The sequence below is a fragment of the Colossoma macropomum genome, unplaced genomic scaffold (assembly GCF_904425465.1).
Source record: "Colossoma macropomum unplaced genomic scaffold, Colossoma_macropomum, whole genome shotgun sequence".
Lineage (NCBI taxonomy): Eukaryota > Metazoa > Chordata > Actinopteri > Characiformes > Serrasalmidae > Colossoma > Colossoma macropomum.
Window position 1 is genome coordinate 45,367,016 of NW_023494793.1, and position 22,218 is coordinate 45,389,233.

The window sequence follows — 22,218 nt, forward strand, 5'->3', positions numbered from 1 at the left end:
AAAGTTTTTCTTTACGCTGCACATTCATATACAAGCACTATATTTACATTAGGGGAGAGTAATATAACTATATTTCATTTTATTAAGAGAAATTGTTATATAATGTCACAAAATATTATTTTCTGAGTGTATCATGGACAACATCAGTACCTAAAAACTGACTGACTGCAACGGGAGCTTAATTAGTCCTGTTTAATTGTATAGATTCACTGTCTTCATAGTTTTTTATAGTATTTTTATAGTAAATGTAGCACTGCTGGCTGTTTTTTGTCTCTTCCAAATGATCAAACCTCAGAAAAACAACGAGTATCGAAGATGCTTTAAAGTTGCAATGCTATCTCTCTGTCATATCACCCACGCTTTCAGACAAAAAGGCCATTTTAACTGATTATTTAAAACTGAATTTAATAGTTTTAGCTCTCAGTTATTTAGGCTGTGCAGTCAAAAATGAAAGCAGTCACAGATCATAGCAAACAGACTCATTCTTCTTTAAAAATAAATACAATTTTTATTTACTTAAAAGCAGAACAAATAAATGATAGCTGATCTCACACTGTAAAAATGATCTCAGCAAGTGAAATTTTAAAAGTAGTCAGTATATCTCATATTTCTCATTATGGGGTTGTAGTAAGAATATTGTTAGATTGGTGAACTATTTGATCCGGTGAAAGTGTCTTAATCCATCAACAGGTCATTTCAATTTTTTTGAGAAATAATGTTGGAAACACTTTCACCAGATAAAATGACCTTAAACAAGTAAAAATGTCTAGAATGTCTAGAGTTCAATAATATTTTGACAACAATCTCAAAATGACAAATTTGAGATATATGAACTAGACTGAAGATGTTTTCAGTTTGTAAGATATTTTTTACAGGGCACTTTTGCAGTTTTCTTACACTGCAAAAAATGGTGTCTTGTCAGGTGCAATCATCTTAAATATAGTCAAGAAATCTAATATTTCTCATGTTGAGATGGTTGTAAGATTAATTTAAGATTATTTAACTTATTTCGAAACATTTTTACTCGTTTTAAGTAATTTTATTAAGTAAAATTATCTCACTACGTTGGCAGATATGAGCTTGAAACCAAAAAATTATCTGCCAGTATAGTGAGATAAATTTACTATGATAAAAATATCAAAAAAAGTAAATAATGTCTAGAAATAATCTTATAATAAGTAATAAAAATAATCGTATCACTTATTATACGATTAATAATTACAATAATAAGGCACAACCTTCTCAAAATGGGAAATATTAGATACATCAGCTAGATCTAAGATCATTTCACTTGACAAGAGACCATTTTTTGCAGTGAACAAAAGCAAGTGTTTCAGTGTTGCCCTTTGACACTGTTTGAGATTATTTCTATGTACACCAACCAAATACGTAATCAGGGAATAAAGCTAGGAATAAGGTTTACCATCTGTTTAGTGGACATGCTTACAAATGGCATTGCCAGCTATTAAATAATGCTCAGACGCCAATGACTGGCAGACCTTTATTGCATTACGCCTTCTATTAGCCATCAGCTAATTCCTATTAGCTCTAGGTACAATGACATTATACATCAAACTCTCTGCTTTCTGTATAAGGAGCTTAATGGTTTAGCAGAGTGGCAGTGACACCGCATACCAGCGTCAGGAGCTACAACAGCCACTACATTTATTTATGGTGATACTTCAAGTCATTAGGATTTGGCATAAGAGCCAGTAGTGTAATCTATTAAACTTCTCCCTCCCTCCCTCCGTCTCTCTCCCTCTCTCTCTCCCTCTAATTGCCTCCAGAGCTGACTCGGCCACTTACCTGAATTTCTCGTGCATGATACATAATAATCAGACCGAGGAGAATTAGAGTGGAAAGGCTGATAAGGCATTTCAGTGCAAATGAGTATGAGGATTCCTGTAAGAGACACAAAAAAGAGACATTAGTTCATTTTTAATTGTTTTTTAATGAAAGACATAAAGACTTGCAGACTAGCTTCATGCTAAGTTGCGAACACTGCAGCGCATCATTAATGTAACACTATCACTACTGTTATACACTGCAATTGCATTGATGTGCTGCGTTATTACTGTTCACACTGCAGAAATCTTGATCATGCATCATTACTGTAACACGGCAGTATGTTACTGTTACACACTGCACATTACCGTTATGCACTGCATTATTACTTAAACACACTGTGTCATTTGTGTTACACACTGCAGTGCTACTGTTGCACATTACTGCACTATGGTCACACACTGGATAATCACTGTTACACACTCCATGTTTCACAATATGTCAGTTCAAAAAAGTACTGCATCATTACGCACTGCATCACTACCACTGCATCATTACTGTTATATACAGCAGTACTAGTGCTACCACACTGCAGCATAATTGCTACACTCAGTAATACTACTGTTACATACTACATCCTCACTGTTACACATTGAATTATTACTGTAACACGCTGCATCACTGCTGTTACATCTGTATCATTACTATTACACACACTGCACCATTACTGTTATGTACAGCATCATTACTGTTACACACTGCATCCTTACTATTACGCACTGCAACGTTACTGTTAGATAATGCATCATTACTGATACAAACTGCATCACTGCTATTATGTCTGTATCATTACTATTACACACACTGCAACATTACTATTACACACTGCATCACTGCTGTTAAATCTGCCTCAATACTGTTACACACTGCACCAGTTCTGTTACACACTGCACCATTATTGTTAAACACAGAAGTACTACTGTTACCACAATGCAGCATGATTGTTACACAGTAATACCACTGTTACACATTGCATCATTGCTGATACACACTGCATCATTACTGTTACACACAACACCATTACTGTTACACACTACCTCATTACTAAAACACACTGCAACATTGTAACATACTGTTACGCACTGTTCCATTACTAATAGACAATACATTATTACTGTTACACTGCTGCATCATTATTACATGCTGCATTTTTACTGTTACACATTGCATCATAACTGATACACACTGCATCATTACTGTTACACACTTCACCATTACTTTTACAGACTGTATCATTACTGTTACGTACGTTTCATAATACATCACTACTGTAAACTAGGGTTGTCACAACACACAAATTATCAGTTAATTTAAAACTGAGATGTAGCCTCAGTGTTTTGTTGACGTTCATGTAGAAACTGTATTTTGTTTATATTCTTTATTTATTGTTACCAAAAAACAGATGAACGCAAAAGTACGTTTAAGCATTTCTTTTCAAATTCTACATTGAAAATATATCATCTCATGACGCAAAAACGACAGAATGTACTGTATCATGAAACCTGTGTATCGTTACACCCCGACTGTAAATCACTGTATCATTACTGTTACACACTGCTGCATTATTGTTACACACAGCCTCAGTACCGTAGCACACTGTAATGTTGCTTTTAAATACTGCATCACTAGCATTACATTGCACTGTTACTGTAACACACTGTGTCATTACTGTTACACACTGCATCATTAGTTTTACACATTGCAGCACTGATGTTTTATACCGTGGCATTAGCATTAGCATCAGTACTGTAGCACACTGCATCATTGCAGCTACACACGGCATCACTGCTGTTACACATGACATCATTGCTGTTACACTCTAAATCATTACTATTACACGCTGCATTAATCCTGTACACAGTACTGCATCACTGCTACAACACATGCATCATTACTGTTACATGCTGTATCATTACAGTTACATACTGTAGCATTAGCATTAGCATCAGTACTGTAGCACACTGCATCATTTCTGTTACACTTGGCATCATTACTATTTCACTCTGCATTATTACTGTTACACTCTGCATTAATCCTGTTACACACTGTGTCATGACTACTACTGCATCACTGCTACTACACAGACATCATTACTGTTACACATCACATCATTATGGTTACACACTCTAGCAGTAGCATTAGCATCAGTACTACAGCACACTGCATCATTGCTGCTACACACAGCATCATTGCAGGTACACTTGGCATAATTACATTTACACACTGCATCATTACTATTACACACTGCATTAATCCTGTATACAGTGCGTCATGACTGTTACTGCATCAGTGCTACTACACATGCATCATTACTGTTACACATCGCATCATTACGGTTACATACCATAATATTAGCATCAGTACTGTAGCACACTGCATCACTGCCACAACACACAACATCATTACTGTTACACATTACATCATTACGGTTACACACCGTAATATCAGCATCAGTACTATAACACACTGCATAGTTTTATGAGAGATTTAACATCCTGCATTTGTTGCTAATAATGAATAAACGTTACAGATATGACAAATACATTTGCTTCGGCTTAAAGAGCCCATATCATGCAGAACTGAACTTTCTTTTTGTTTCTAAAAAATCAAGGAGTTTCACTGTAAAAACTCTCCAGTTCATGTTTAAAAAATAAGCAGCAAAAACATGGAACCCATCATGGTTGAGATGTCAAAATCTTGACTATATTTACATCTGACGCCCTTCAGTTCAGTTCAGTTAAAACTGATCCGCGAGCGCCCGAGGCATACAAGGCCATCGGAACGTTAAAGTAGAATATGGTCTCTTTAAGTGTCGGTGTGGAGCAGATGTTACGGCCGCGGTTCGGCGTGGAGAGCGCGGCTCTGCGCGGTGACCTGCTCTGCCTGCTTCCCTTCGGATGACATTTCTCTCTAATAGCATCAGTACAAATGAATGTCATTGAAGCTGTCTGGCCGTGCTGGCATTCTGGAACACGACGTGCCGGCCGAGCAGCCGACTCTCCCTCATGACAGAAACATGCACCCTGGAGGGCCGGCAAGCAAAACACCACCCAACACCCCCCCAAAAATAAAGGAAATAGAAAATCTCCCTAAACCTGAAATACATAACAGAAGGAAACATAAAAGCAGTACAGACGTCCAAACAGTAACGTTCCTGGAGGAGGAAAAGCAGTGGCACTGCACAGATCAGTAATGACACGGTGATCTTACGGTAACAAGTGGTATTTTCTAAAAAAAAAGAGGTGATTTTTTTTAACATAGTGCAATGCGGCTCTTTTACTGTCCTGTTGTGGCTCCACAGTAGAATCAGATTTGTAGGTAAAAATAAAATAATCCTCCTTTACAGTAAAATAAAGCTCTGCTTAAACTCTGGAGTTAATGTAGAACTGCTAATTCACCCTTTAACCCTGAAGATCAGCGCAGACTGCTGGTCACCATAGCAACCCAGACAACAGTCTCGCCTAGCTAGTAGCTAACGAAACGGCAAAGGGAGAGATTTAAGACGAACATCGATAATTTAGAGACGAAATGGACTTGTTTGTGTTCATAATCACTCCAGCTGGTTTCCTGATACGTTTAATCTGCAGAGAGAAACTGACCAACACTAAAAAGTCATGAGGCTGAAGTCAGTTTCTCATTCGAATTCTCACGTTCCACCTTAAACGGTGCAGCAGTTAGCTTCCGGCCGTTTAAGGTGGAACAGGAAAATTAGAACAAGAAGTTGGCGAATGAGAAGCGACTTCAGTCTCATGAAAAATCGAATCTTGAGAGACATTTTAGAATAAACTGCTTCACTTTTGGAAAAGTTTCCTGCTGGAGATGCGAGAAAAGCAGCTATAGCTGAGCTAAAGCTTAAAGCAGAGCAAAGTCAGTCTGTGTTTTGTTTATATTTTTAGTCTATAGTAGGACATCAGCACATACTGAGACATATTTACAGCCAAGATGGTAAAATGGACATAAAATGTTGTGGTAGGTTGGCTGCGTTTCTCGGCCGCTACATTATAGAAGGCTGTTCCAAAGTGAAGGATCCTTCGTATACAGCCTAGAAATGCTGGGTGATTTGAAGGACACATCAGATGTTTCCTTTCAGCCCTTCGGTTACCCACAGTTTGCTGTGAACAAATGACGTGAAGAATTCGTCCATATATCGTATTTTATTTAGAAGTATTTGTATGTATGTAGTTTATCATACTACATAAGATCATCTCCTCCATTTCCGTAAAATGGAAAGGCAACAAACTCAATGTAGCGGCTCCATTTTCTCTCACCAGCTCCCTCGTGAGTTTGGCGCCGCTCTGGTGGCGTCACCATGCAGCCTCGTTAGGACTGTTTTGTTTGTGTGACCAATAGGCTACTAAGGAGGAGTCTTTATTAGACAGTCCTACCGTGGACCACCCTACATCAGCTGCAGCCTAGACTTTGGAACACAGCTATAGTGTGCCAGCTGGTCAGTTAGTTGCAGTTGTGATGTCACATTTGGTTGCTTCTTATTGGTCGAAAGGCAGATTATGAGTTCCGTGTTATGGGGTTAATATTTGTGAAAATTAAAATTTGTTTCTAAAAGTGTGGGGGACTAAAGCTGCGGCGCTGCAGCTCTGCAGATGGACACTACTGAGCACAGTCTAATTAAAAATATACGTCTGTCTGTTTGGACTCTGTGTGAAAGACGACGTTATTTTTTTTTCCGTTTTCTGATCCGTAAAAATGCCGCTGTGTGAATATCTCTTAACTGTTAAACTGTTAACTGGTAGTAAAATGGTAAAATAATGATGACAATTTTTACTAATCAAAGAATTACACACTAATTTTTCAGCACGTCAAAACAACCGTTTTAATGGGTGTAATTACTCTGTACGGGAGAGGAACTGAGGAAACGCAGTGAAGAGCAGCAACACTTCTGTCCCCACATTAAAAGAGTTAAACGTTTTTTTAAGGAAGTGGAATAATGACTGCTTTACTAAAGGAAGAGAAACCCTGGATGATTAAGTCCTGTTCACACCAATCACCATTTTTTCAGAGAAAAAAAGGAAAATGAATCAGTTTCTCCCTCCTCTTCCTGCATTTTCAGAGAGTTTAGACAAAGAAAACGCAACACACTACAGTAAAAATCACGTCTTTTTCACTTTTTTCTCGGATAAAATCATGCCTGGTGTGAAGAGGCCTAAAGGAAGACAAACACCGGACAATTTAGAGCTGAGGTTAAATCAGTGTGAACACTTAGCTGAATCCAGCGTCTCAGGAAAGCAGACATAATTTCACTTCTTTAAAAAACCTTTTAACCCTTTTAATGTGGAGACAAAAAGCCGCTACTGCTGCTCTTTATTCAACTCTTCCACTTTATAGAGTGAATGCAGAAGACCATTAACTACCCTAAATTACAGCAGGGGTGCTCAGTCCTGCTCCCGGAGCTCTACCACCCTGCAGAGTTTAGCTCCACCCCAATCTTACACACCTGATCCAGGTAATGCAGGTTTTCATGGGCAGCTAAACATTAGAGCCAGGTGTGTTGGATCTGAACTGGGTGGTAGAAATGTCACTACCGAAACACATATCTTCGGTTGTGACAGGGATTGAGCACTTTGTAATAATAAATGATAAAAGTTATGTTGAAATTTTAACACTTTTCAAACTTTCTAAATATTTTGTAAGCAGGCAGGGTCGTTATTTTGCTTTATAAGCAGCCTTTCTTTCTTTCTTTGACCAATCAAACAAGGCCTGTTCACACCAAGCATGGACTTTTTGGACAAAAAAGGAAAACTGAATCCTTTTCTTTTTCCTCTTCCTGCATCTTCAAAGTGTTATGATAAAGAAAACAAATCAGTCTTCATGTGAAGGTAAAAATCTATTTTTTTTATTTTGACTTTTGTCCGAAAAAACAGTGCTTAATGTGAAGAGGTCTTAAGGAAGAGAAACACTGGATGATTTAGATGATTTAGATGATTTAGAAGTGATGTTACTTAGTTGTTTGGGTCATTCAGGCCAAATCCAACGTCTCAGGAAAGCAGACATAATTCCACTTACTTAAAAACTTCTAACCCTTTTAATGAGGAGACAAAAAGTTGCTATTGCAGCTCTTTACTCCACTAATTTCCTTAAGAGAGTAATTACACAAGACCATTAACTCCCCTAAAACAGGGGTCCCTCAGTCCTACCACCCTGCAGAGTTTAGCTCCACCCCAACACACCTGATCCAGATAATGAAGGTTATTATGGGCAGATAAACCTTAGAGCCAGGTGTGTTGGATCTGAACTGGGTGGTAGAACTATCACTACCGAAACTATGTTTGAGCACCGCTGCCCTAAAGCCAAAACTGAAAAATGTCACTTCGTGATGATAAATGATAGAAGTTTTGTTGAAACTTTAGCACTTGGTGTCAAACTTTCTAAATATTATGAGTATGAAAGCAGGTATGGTTGTTATTTCTTCTAATTCTCTTTATAAGCTTTCTTTCTTTGCCAGTCAAACGAGGCTAAATCTGGAGGACAAAATGAAACGACGTAATTAAAATCTTATTAAATTCCTCATAACTGAGATTTTCCCTTCCCGCGAGATGTAGGCCTCAGCGCTGAATGGGACTGGGCTGCTCTGGACGCAGAGCTGCCTTTCATTAAAAAGCTTTCCTAATTTTAGTCTGTTACAAGTCTGTGTGGTCAGCAGCGGCCATATCCGGTGACTTACGAGGGCTACATTAGACGAGGACGCTTTGCCTATCTGGCTCTTAACACAGATGAGCTTGTTAACGTCCCTTAAATAATTGAGCGAGACTGTAATTAAGAGCACGTCCTCTCGGCCGGCTCTGATTCAGAGAGGTAGAGGAGAGGGGCGGCGAGGGCGGCGGTACCGAACGGCGCAGCGCGGCGATTTCCACACCTCTAACATCGTCGTCGAGAGGAAACTGACCAGCCTGGTTCCGAATAAAGCTCCCAGAATCAAACTATCAACAAACTGCGTTAAATTATGACTGAAAACACTCTCAGCCAATCAGAATCCTCCACGTCCCTACGCTCTAAAAAAGATGGTGCATCAAGGGTTCTTTAGTAAAGAAAATGGTTCTTTGTAGAACTATGAACACTCAAAGAACCCTTTGCATGATAAAAAGGGTTCTTTGCATCATGAAATGGTTCTTCAGATTGATGGAGAATGTGCTGTATATGGTTCTATATAGCACCCAGAAGGGTTCCTTTACTGTTATGGTATAAAGCTTGTAACAACAGAAGAACCCTTTAATCATGCAAAGGGTTCTTTGAGTGTTCGTTGGTCTACACAGAACCATTTCTTTACTAAAGAACCCTAGAAGAACCATCTCTTAAGTGGCTTTACTGAACTTTTTAGTCTGTTATTGTTACAAATGCTATGGACGCTACCAGGTAACCTGTAGACGTAGTAACAGTAACTAAGGGAGGCGGGGCTTTTGATTGGCCCATACAGGCTCCGCCCACAACTGAGTCTGTTGTAGCTACTGTAGTGAGGCCGGTAAACATCACAGCACTGCAGGACTGTGAGGAGAGTTTAAAAGTGGGAGGAGCCTAATTTAGTCAATCACTCATGGCGCAGCAGGGAAGGGCGTGTTCCGGATTCTCCAATAGTGATCCTGAAACTGACTGATTACTCACTCAGAGTCTGTCAGGACAAAACAGGTTGCCAGCTGTTCGAAAACTATGATGAGCTTTATTTAGAAAGCGGTGTCTGAGCAGAAAACGCAACCGCGACAGTGTAATTTTCCCCCACACTGCACTTTCAGACTTGCTGGAATTTTTGGGAAAGCTGCAAATGTGGCAACCCTGTGTGACGGGAGAGGATCTTGTGAATGAAACAAACGCATGTAGAAAACAATATTACTGACCTTTCAGCTAAAAATTCTACTGCAATACAGTTTGACTGCAGTAGCTGTTCCTGTTCTGTGCAGTTTCACTGTTTCAGTAGCTGCTATTGAAGTTTTCATAGAAACTACAGATGATGTTCTATCCCGACGTTGCTGTCGCTGGTGCAGGACTATAAAAGCCTACAGCACTGCCACATCTGCTGACCACAGGTTTTTTTGTTTGTTGGCTAGACTATAAATTGGCTTCAACTCTGAAATCTGACGTGTTTAGTCTCCATGACGACTGAATTTAGTTCAGTATCTTTTCCGGAATAACAGTTCCTACCTTCATAATCTCAACTCCAGATAAGAAAACAACATCACACAAACATCCTAACTAGACTGAACCTCCTAAATCCTGTCCTAACTTTAGGATGAACCCCAACAGGGTCCTCACTTCTGTTTAAGGTCCGTTTCTATGGTTTTTAGGCAGCTGAGTCAGCAGCATAGTTCACTACCAGCATAATGAGCTCCATTTATCTCTACTGTAAAACGCTGCTTTCACTGTGAGATGATTTTCTTTTCTAACTCTGCGTTTTAAAGATCTCAGACGCTGCAGACTCGATCTCCACCGCCCCTCTGATCACCTTCGTGTGTTAATGTTGATGATGAAATATTACAGTGATGGTGGTGAATAATGAGGAGACGGAGCTGAACGTGGGTCTGTTTATTAGGAGGAGTAACGTTAGCGCGCTCGGCTAAAGCGTTTGGGAAATGGAGACTGAAACTGGGGAGCGGCGACGCTCTGATAAACAGCAGGGGGCGCTCTCACAGTATTCACAACTCACAGTTTATCACACTTTAGTATAGTTTGACCTATTTTTTTTTTTACATCAGTAACAGCAGCTTAACTCACATTTTAACATTATTTTGATGACGTGTTTATGTTTCAGCTGTGTGTGTTAACAGACAGTTGATTGTTGACTTTGATTGAGTAGGTTAAGATTTCCTAACTGGAGATAAGATGCTGTAAGATCAGATAAAATTCCTAAACTAAGATCAGATTTGCTTCTGTAATACGAATTAGTTCAAAATCCTATCTTGACCTCTCAGATCTTAACTTTAGACAAAAGATAGGAAGCTTCTGGATCTGATATCAGTGATGGACTTACGTTATCAGCTCACATGTCCACTTAAACAGATCACTCCATCAACAACAGATGGAAATGCTTCCACTGGCCGTATTGATCTCTTACGCATTAAAGACATCCTTTATTACTAGAGTGGATTAGTCACATAAAGCTCGTCTGTATTTACAGCTGAGTTTGGAGGCTTAAAGGATTCCCTCACTGTACATCCACATCCGTTAACCATTACTGCATCCCTCATACACATTTTCAGAAACGTGACTAATGAAATACGATAGATCTGAACCGAGATATAAAATATTAATATAATGTTCTGACAGGTTCACACTAATTCACCTACAAACACATCCAGCATCATTAACCAGCTTCTGCCCGGTGACGGAGTCTCACAAAGCAGGATTTCTCAGATAATTTAAACAGTCCTTATGGCATGTGTGTGTTTTTATGTATCAAAACAGTCATAAATCATTTTTACTCAACCATTTTTATCCATTAGAATTAAACTGTTACTGTGCCTTTAAGACTGATATATGTAAATGAGCTCTGTTCTGATTGGCTGCCCTGTTTTGCACCTTGTTCAAAAAGCAGTCTGGGCTGAAACACTCCTTATGTCTTCAGTGTGAGTGGGCGGGGCTAAACTGTGGTAGGCTGAATGGGTGGATATATAGAAACAACAAGAAATAAGACAACATCGGCTTCGTTTACAGCTAAATTTACATATGTAGATTACATGGGCTGGGAATAAAAACACATTCAGCGTAGTTTATCCTCTAAACAGGTGGTGTTTGAGCATCTCTTACTGAAACAGCCTGTACTGAGGTGGGTTTCACCTGTAGCTGAACAACCAGCTACATTAGCATTAGCATCACCTGGTTCAGCTCAAAGCACCACAGAGCAATTCTATTGTTTATCTTTGTCACTTCAACACCAGTCATTTTGAATTTGTGCTCTCAGATACGAGAGGGTCATTCTACAGAAACGTCCACTCTTTTATCTCTCCATAGGAGTCTCTGGTGTTACTGTTCCTCATTGGTGTTCCACATAATAAAGGAACACCAGAGACATTTTTAATGAAAAATGCATTTTACTAAATGTCTGCTACAGAACATCAAACCACATGTGGTCAGTCATGGAATATCCACTAAAATATGTAATTTAATCCATTTGTATTCTATTTTTTCACAATTACCTCAGAATAAAGTCGGTCACTCCAGTGACTTCAGCTAAAAGCTTCATATGAAATCATGAGCTAAATGAGAAAATCTCTGATAACTGAAAGACACAGTGGACTCACCATGAGCTTTTCTTTATAGATCCTCAGAAAACAGGTAAAAGGAAGTCGAGTGATGTCATCAGTGTGACTTTTATTTCAAAATAAGAGATTTTTTGTTACACAGTAACACCAGTGACACGAGTCCTGGGGACAACTTTCATTATATATTTTAAATTTATTTGACGTTTTTTTTTTCTTTATGCCATTCAAATCATATATTTCATAGTCACGTATAGATTATTGCGGTTAAAATTGCAGAAAAACGTGTTTAAAAATATGGCCTCAGCCTTTAGACATGACTGTGAGGACGAGCTCTTCTGTGGTGCGTGGAGTTCTAGATAATTGTTTTAAAAACCAATATTGCTAAATTGAGGCTCAAGAAGGTGTAATTGTTAAAATAACTTATTGTTTTATTTTAAAATATAAATAAATTGAAAACCTAACTTTTTTTTTTCCAAGTGTAATTTATCTGTAAACGCTAGGGACACAAAAATGGACATTTCTGTAGAATGACCCACGTCTTTATCTTCTAAATGGGTGTTTTTAATCACCCGCACTGTCAAGTCAAGTCAGGCTTTATTGTCATTCCAGCTCTGTACAAGTTCACAGTGAAACGAAACAACGTTCCTCCAGGACCAACACAGAACACAAGTGCAGAACAATACAATAAACACAGTGCAGACAATACAGTACAGTAAATAAATACAAAAGACTTACAGTAAATACAGAACAGAGCACAGACAGCACACGGCACTGAGAGTGTGTGGAGCTGTGTGAAGGAGGATGGAACACACTATGACATATTAGCAGATGAGCAGATAGCCTAGCATATATGAGCAGAGCAGTCACTGAGGCAGCAACCAGAGCAGCAATACTGCAGTGGGAAGCACCACACGCTCGCGTTAGCTTAGCCTAGCAGGCTACAGCTTAAAGCACTACAGAACAGGTCCGATTTCAGCGCTCCGTCACTCCAACACCGATCAGTTGACTTTGCTCTCACTGTTATAAGTTTTTATCACCTATAACGTAAGAGCACGGTATTCCGTACACTTCAGTATTCCATATGCTTCAGTATTCCGTACACTTGCAAATATTTCTGTCTGTGTAATAAAAAAACACTTTCTTGACATTTGTCAAAGATACATCTGAGACATTATCATATATCCCTTTTTCCATCAAATCGGTTGGCAAGACCATCTAAGCTGGGTTTGGACATCAAATCTATGCAATGTCTATGCAAAATCTATGACCCCCCCAGCACCACACGAACATGGTGGGTGGGGAAACCCAGGGATGCGAATGTGAATGGGGTGGGGAAACTTTAACGGCCAGTTAAAATGCATTTTAGCACGTTTAATCATCATATTTAACACTAAAACGAGTATTAAACAGTGGATCATCACCATGAAACACAGTGTGTTCAGTACTGAGCTGTTAATCTGAGTTTACACCGTCAGCTAAGTGACCTCAGCAGACTCCTTTCAGCTGCGCAGCTTCACAGCACTGCCTCACTGTACTGGGCTTCTTTTTTCATGGTAGCCTCATTCACTGCACACATTGTTTATAATAATTCACTTTTATAATCAGTATAATCAGTTAATGTCTATTTTTATACAATTAGATTTCATAAAACTTCAAATAAAATGCAGGGAAAACACTGTACGGAAAAACGCTCCCTCTGGGGAAGCTGGTGTACGGAATACTGACGACACACACCGCGGACACAGATGACGTTTTTTTCTTATTTCTTTAAAAGTATTGGTCCAAATGTGACCAATCAAAGGGCATATTGGTTGCCAACCAATCATTAAATCGTGTATGACTTCGGGTATTTCCGCAATAACTACTAATACGCAAAAAACGGCGAAATACTGTACGGAATACAGCGCTCTTACGTTACTTGTGATAGCAGAGCATCATTAGCTGTGAGGCTCCAGCTCCAAACACCAGAGAACAGGTTTAAGTTCAGCGTTCTGTCCCTCCAACATCAGCCGCTCGACTTCTCTTCCTCAGAGCTGAGTCATTATCTAAATTAGTGTCAGTGAAGCTTCTGTTAGTCAGAGTCAAACCTGTTCTGTGGTGAGCAGAGCTGGCAGCATGCTAGCTAAGCTAACGCTAACCACATACTCTCCTTGCTATCAGCGCCATTTAATATAGAAAATTGGTGTTAGTTTGAAGCTTTGACGTATATTGAATGGTGGGTTTAAAATCGTGCACTGTTTTGATTTATATGCCGTCCGTGTCAGCGAAACTGAACTTTTTAGACTGTTACAGTTTGAAATAACACAGCAGGATGCAGTGGAACAATACCGACATAAACATAGAACCACATGAAACCCAGACTGGAGTGGAGACTAACTAACTAAACTAACACAGGGTAAAAAATGTGATATGGATATTTAATGTAGTTAAACATTTCTATGTCATTTTATGCATCCAATCGTCCAGCAATACGGTGAAGCAATATACCATCAGAAGGCTTAAAAGCAGGATTTGATTCCCACAAACCAGTTTATGATCCATTATTCACAGCGATTATGATCATCTTGTTTGCAACATGAGCACCGAATGAGCAAACGCTAGCAAATCTGCAACATGAGGATTGTGGCTCTGATTAGACTGAAAACATATTTGACTTTTACAGCTCACCATCCCGTCTGTTACAGTGAACCCTGACTATGATAATAATGGTGATAATAGTGATAATAATAACTTTATATCGTTCTTTTGATACATAAAATGCAGCTTATGCCAACCATACACTAGAAGACTTTGAAAAGGCTCTGACAGCTTCTCACATCTAAAGACAGTGTGTCATCTGTCACAGAGGTTTTACTCACAGATGATTCTACAAAGACTGGGCGTCTTTCAGGGTCACTATTTGCAAGAATTCAACTAGATTTGATAATAATAATGAGTTTGATTTATAAAGCATCTTTCACAAACACAAGGAAGCAACCCACAGCAAAAAAAAACAAAAATCAGTCAAGACTGAAAACTCACAATAATATTAATATAATAATACTATAATATTAAACACAGATGATTTTACCACCTTAAACCAAATGAGCGAGATGACAGGAGCGCGCAACAACTTTCATGATTTGGAAAATCAACCATGAAATCACTTGAAAAGTCGTTTGGCGTGAGGCCGACATAAAAGGGCTTTGCAACATGAACAGTAAAATCAATAACAAAATAACTAAGTAGAATAACTAAGAAATAAGAATGAAAACAGGACATAAAACAATAGAATAAAACAAAGTAAAACAGAAAAATTATTATTTTTCAAAGATCATTTTAACAAAAATCCTAAATGAAACATGATAAATACTAATTATAGACTACTACTACTAACAAAAATACTAATAATAGAAATAATGATATACAATAATAATACCAATCTAAATAAACGTTTGTAGTTATTATTAATGATTGTTCCTGAAGAATATCTGACAGTGAACTGCAGCAGAGCTTTGGTGCACAGAGACACAGCGCTGTGGTGTGAGATGCCACCTTTGCACTCCTTGGCTGAATTGTTTATAAACTGCAGGAGCTGAAAACGAAGTTTTCATCTGTAGCAGGGACGTGTTCGAGATATTATCAATCTCGCTCAAACACTTCTGAAATTATTGAGCACAAACCAAAATATTTTGTGCTGCAGAAGCAGGAGAGCTCAGCGAAGGCTCCATTGGGCTTTACTGAGAAACCCCCTGTGATATACGGACCCCCCGGGAATGAGAGACGCGTTGTTTACTCACCTTTGTGTAGACCCCCCAGGAGAGCTCGGTCTCCGTTACCATGACGACGATGCCAAACATCCCGAAGATCAGGGCGTAGTCGCTCAGGCGCTTGCGCTTCTCGAACAGCGCCCTCCTGTGGCCGAGCTTGTAGCCGATGTCCCTGTTCCTCTTGTGTGGGGCGTTGCACCCCGCCTCGCGCACCAGGCTCTCGCGGGACGCCTTGCCGGGGTCGTCTCCGTTGCCCTTGGACACCACGACCTCGAGGCCGGAGGTGTGGAGGGTCTGCAGGGGCTGCGTCTCCGAGTCCAGATCGGCCAGGTTCCTCCGGGACGCCCCCAGGCTGCTCAGCGGTCTCACCACGCCTCCATTGTACTTGCAGCTGTTCATGGCTATCTGAGGGACCGGGGGGCCGCTGGGGGACAGCGAGGACCGCGACCAAGCATGGCTCAGCCTGCTGGCATCTGGATTCACCTGCAAAATGTAAAAACAAGACATATCTTAGACAAAACAAATGACATTGAGTTAACCTTTTACAGGGGAACTCCACTGATATTTTCAAATTCTCTGCATGATTAAATGTTTAAAATGTAAACGGAGTGGATCAGAGTGGTTCAGAGTGGTTTGGTGTGAAACACTCCGTTCTAGAGAAACTTACCAGAAGTGTTCACAGTGGTGGTGATAGGAACCAGACGTCCACCTCTAAAAGCTCATTTATATGACATAGTTATGACGATATGACAGTTTTGAGACTTTTTTACTACAGTGTATTTTTTCATCTATCCATCGTGGAAGGCACAACAGTCCCCAAAGAAAACGTATTATTTTCCATCATCAACATTCCATATAAACTCAGAAGACTCGTGTAGGTTCACTGGTGGTTCTGGATAGTAAATAAAATGTCTATATCTGTGTTGTAGTCATGGTGACCCCTGGTTCCTATCACCACCACTGTAAAGACATCTGAACCATTTCACACCAAACCACTCTGAATCTCTCTGTTTACATCTCGCACACTGAATTATGAAAGAATTCTTAAAAATCTTAAAATTCACACAATAAAATTCCATTTCTGCAGGTACTCGTGGTGATCAAGTAGGTCAACGTTTATAAAAGTGTTGTTATTGTGTTTAAATGCTGTATGTTTATTGTGTCAGTTTGTACATGTTAGGATTGTACAGGCTTTATTATGGCACGGCCATCTGTGTGGAGAGGTGTGAATAGTTTTTCACAGCAGGGGGTTCTCACCCCTCTTTCACTCCTCATTGCTCACTAGCAGCTCAACAACATTTTACACACAGAGACAACAGAGTCCTGGTTTATCTGATAACTGATTTTCATTATGCTGGTGGAATGGCCATTAGGGGGCACTGCAGAAGGAGGTTAAACTCTGGGGGCTGTATTACAGAAACTTTCTATCTTTTTGTCTTAAATTAAAGTCAAGATAAGATTTTTCACAAATTCGTATTAGAGAAGCAAATCTGGTCTTAATTTAGGAATTTTATCTTATCTTATAGCATCTTATCTCCAGTTAGGAAATCTTAACCTACTCAATCAAAATCAAGTCAACTGTCATCTCTGTTGCCTAGCAACCGACCAGACAAACACACAGCTGAAACATAAACATGCAATCAAAATGATCAAGGTAGTTAGGCAGGCAGCTAACGTTACTGATGAACAAAAAGGTCAAACAGAACTAAAGTGTAATAAACTGTAAGTAGTGAACACTGTGAGAGCGCCCCCTGCTGTTTTTAGAGCGCTGCTCCCCAGTTTCAGTCTCCATTCCCCAAACGCTTTAGCCGAGCGCGCTAACGTTACTCCTCCTAATAAACAGACACACGTTCAGCTCCGCCTCCTCATTATTCACCACCATCACTGTAATATTTCATCATCAACATTAACACACGAAGGTGATCAGAGGGGCGGTGGAGATCGAGTCTGCAGCGTCTGAGATCTTTAAAACGCAGAGTTAGAAAAGAAAATCATCTCACAGTGAAAGCAGCGTTTTACAGTAGAGATAAATGGAGCTCATTATGCTGGTAGTGAACTATGCTGCTGACTCAGCTGCCTAAAAACCATAGAAACGGACCTTAAACAGAAGTGAGGACCCTGTTGGGGTTCATCCTAAAGTTAGGACAGGATTTAGGAGGTTTAGTCTAGTTAGGATGTTTGTGTGATGCTGTTTTCTTATCTGGAGTTCATGATGAGATTATGAAGTTAGGAGCTGTTATTCCGGAACAGATACTGTCCGAAATTCAGTCGTCATGGAGACCAAACACATCAGGTTTCAGAGTTAAGATGTTTCTGTAATACAGGCCCAGGTTTATTACTGAGTTATTAATCTTAAAGTTACAGTGACTTACTCAGGAACTTTTATGAACATTGTTTATTTTAAATATAAAGCGCTCTATGATGCTCCGTAATGTAGATGGTTCCATATAAAACCCCTTTAGAAAAGGGTTCTATATAGCACCAAAAAGGGTTCTTACGATATCAAGCTTGTTACATAAACCCTTTTTGGTGCTATACAGAACCATATACAGCACATTCTCCATCAGTCTGAATGACCCTTTCACCATGCAAAGATCCATTTCATCATGCAAAGGTTTCTTTGAGGGTTCATGGTTCTACACAACACCAACAACTTTACTAAAGAACCCTTTAAAAACCATCTTCTTAAGAGTGTATGGTAGATACACTAACCTGCACATCTCACCTACAGCCCAACACAAAATAACAGTCAACACATACCACATTTAAAAACAACACTCTCATAGAAGAACCCTTTTTGGTGCTATATAGAACCCTTTTCTAAAGGGCTTTTATATGGAACCATCTACAGCATAATCTCCATCAATCTGATGAACTCTTTCACCATGCAAAAGGTTCTCTAAGGGTCCTTTAGTAAAGAAACTGTCTCTATATAAACCAGGAACACTTAAGGAACCTTGTGCATGGTCAAAGCGTTCTTCAGGTTGATTGGAGAATTTGCTGTAGATGGTTCCGTATACAGAACATTCTCTGTCAGTCTGAATTAATCATGCAAAGGGTTCTTTATATAGAACTCTATATAGAACCATTTTCTTTACTAAAGAACCATGATTTTTAAGTGTGTAGAACCCTTTAGAAGTCTCCTTCTATGCCGATGCCACAATATCATGAAAAAGCACAATGTAAACAAACCCACAGCAGAAGAACCGCCACCTTCAGGTGAGACGCAGTAAGAAAAGAACCGTTCTATCAGTGAACTTGGCTCAGTTTTAGAGCAGCATCACTAAAAAGACTGGAAATCACAGCGAAAAGCTTTGAAGATTAAAATTACGGCACTTTGAAGTTGAAGAGGAGATCGGCTGAAACGGCGCAGAGAGTTCACCACAGCAGCGTCCCAGACCCACAAACCCCACAGCTCCACACTCAGACTCACAAACCCCACAGCTCCACACTCAGACTCACAAACCCCACAGCTCCACACTCAGACTCACAAACCCCACAGCTCCACACTCAGACCAGCAAACCCCACAGCTCCACACTCAGACTCACAAACCCCACAGCTCCACACTCAGACTCACAAACCCCACAGCTCCACACTCAGACCAGCAAACCCCACAGCTCCACACTCAGACCCACAAACCCCACAGCTCCACACTCAGACCACAAACCCCACAGCTCCACACTCAGACTCACAAACCCCACAGCTCCACACTCAGACCCACAAACCCCACAGCTCCACACTCAGACCAGAAAACCCCACAGCTCCACACTCAGACTCACAAACCCCACAGCTCCACACTCAGACCACAAACCCCACAGCTCCACACTCAGACCAGCAAACCCCACAGCTCCACACTCAGACCAGAAAACCCCACAGCTCCACACTCAGACCAGCAAACCCCACAGCTCCACACTCAGACTCACAAACCCCACAGCTCCACACTCAGACTCACAAACCCCACAGCTCCACACTCAGACCAGCAAACCCCACAGCTCCACACTCAGACCAGCAAACCCCACAGCTCCACACTCAGACCAGCAAACCCCACAGCTCCACACTCAGACTCACAAACCCCACAGCTCCACACTCAGACCCACAAACCCCACAGCTCCACACTCAGACTCACAAACCCCACAGCTCCACACTCAGACTCACAAACCCCACAGCTCCACACTCAGACCCACAAACCCCACAGCTCCACACTCAGACTCACAAACCCCACAGCTCCACACTCAGACTCACAAACCCCACAGCTCTACACTCAGACTCACAAACCCCACAGCTCCACACTCAGACAAGCAAACACTCAGACCAGCAAACCCCACAGCTCCACACTCAGACTCACAAACCCCACAGCTCCACACTCAGACTCACAAACCCCACAGCTCCACACTCAGACCAGCAAACCCCACAGCTCCACACTCAGACTTACAAAATCCCACAGATCCACACTCAGACCAGCAAACCCCACAGCTCCACACTCAGACTCACAAACCCCACAGCTCCACACTCAGACTCACAAACCCCACAGCTCCACACTCAGACTCACAAACCCCACAGCTCCACACTCAGACCAGCAAACCCCCACAGCTCCACACTCAGACTCACAAACCCCACAGCTCCACACTCAGACTCACAAACCCCACAGCTCCACACTCAGACTTACAAAACCCCACAGCTCCACACTCAGACTCACAAACCCCCACAGCTCCACACTCAGACTCACAAACCCCACAGCTCTACACTCAGACTCACAAACCCCACAACTCCACACTCAGACCAGCAAACCCCACAGCTCTACACTCAGACTCACAAACCCCACAGCTCCACACTCAGACTCACAAACCCCACAGCTCCACACTCAGACCAGCAAACCCCACAGCTCCACACTCAGACCAGCAAACCCCACAGCTCCACACTCAGACTCACATAGCCCACAGCTCCACACTCAGACTCACAAACCCCACAGCTCTACACTCAGACTCACAAAGCCCACAACTCCACACTCAGACCAGCAAACCCCACAGCTCTACACTCAGACCAGCAAACCCCACAGCTCTACACTCAGACTCGCAAACCCCACAACTCCACACTCAGACTCGCAAACCCCACAACTCCACACTCAGACCAGCAAACCCCACAGCTCTACACTCAGACTCACAAACCCCACAACTCCACACTCAGACTCACAAACCCCACAGCTCCACACTCAGACTCACAAACCCCACAGCTCCACACTCAGACCAGCAAACCCCACAGCTCCACACTCAGACTTACAAAATCCCACAGATCCACACTCAGACCAGCAAACCCCACAGCTCCACACTCAGACTTACAAAATCCCACAGCTCCACACTCAGACTCACAAACCCCCACAGCTCCACCCTCAGACTCACAAACCCCACAGCTCCACACTCAGACTCACAAACCCCACAGCTCCACACTCAGACTCACAAACCCCACAGCTCCACACTCAGACCAGCAAACCCCACAGCTCCACACTCAGACTTACAAAATCCCACAGCTCCACACTCAGACTCACAAACCCCACAGCTCCACACTCAGACTCACAAACCCCACAGCTCCACACTCAGACTCACAAACCCCACAGCTCCACACTCAGACTCACAAACCCCACAGCTCCACACTCAGACTCACAAACCCCACAGCTCCACACTCAGACTCACAAACCCCACAGCTCCACACTCAGACCAGCAAACCCCACAGCTCCACACTCAGACCAGCAAACCCCACAGCTCCACACTCAGACTCACAAACCCCACAGCTCCACACTCAGACTCACAAACCCCACAGCTCCACACTCAGACTCACAAACCCCACAGCTCGACTCAGACTCACAAACCCCACAGCTCTACACTCAGACTCAGACTCACAAACCCCACAGCTCCACACTCAGACTCACAAACCCCACAGCTCCACACTCAGACCAGCAAACCCCACAGCTCCACACTCAGACTCACAAACCCCACAGCTCCACACTCAGACCACAAACCCCACAGCTCCACACTCAGACTCACAAACCCCACAGCTCCACACTCAGACTCACAAACCCCACAGCTCCACACTCAGACCCACAAACCCCACAGCTCCACACTCAGACTCACAAACCCCACAGCTCCACACTCAGACCAGCAAACCCCACAGCTCCACACTCAGACTCACAAACCCCACAGCTCCACACTCAGACCAGCAAACCCCACAGCTCCACACTCAGACCAGCAAAACCCCACAGCTCCACACTCAGACTCACAAACCCCACAGCTCCACACTCAGACCAGCAAACCCCACAGCTCCACACTCAGACCCACAAACCCCACAGCTCCACACTCAGACCCACAAACCCCACAGCTCCACACTCAGACTCACAAACCCCACAGCTCCACACTCAGACTCACAA

The 22,218-nt window shown here is 41.6% G+C and overlaps 1 protein-coding gene across 1 annotated transcript in view; it reads right to left on the reverse strand.

The window, feature by feature from the left end:
• Positions 1-22,218, reverse strand: part of kcnn1b (potassium intermediate/small conductance calcium-activated channel, subfamily N, member 1b) — a 61,109-nt gene that overhangs the window by 37,964 nt on the left and 927 nt on the right. The window contains 2 exon segments of the mRNA XM_036579672.1: positions 1,807-1,902; positions 15,830-16,282. Of these exon segments, the coding sequence (XP_036435565.1) occupies positions 1,807-1,902; positions 15,830-16,282 (549 nt within the window).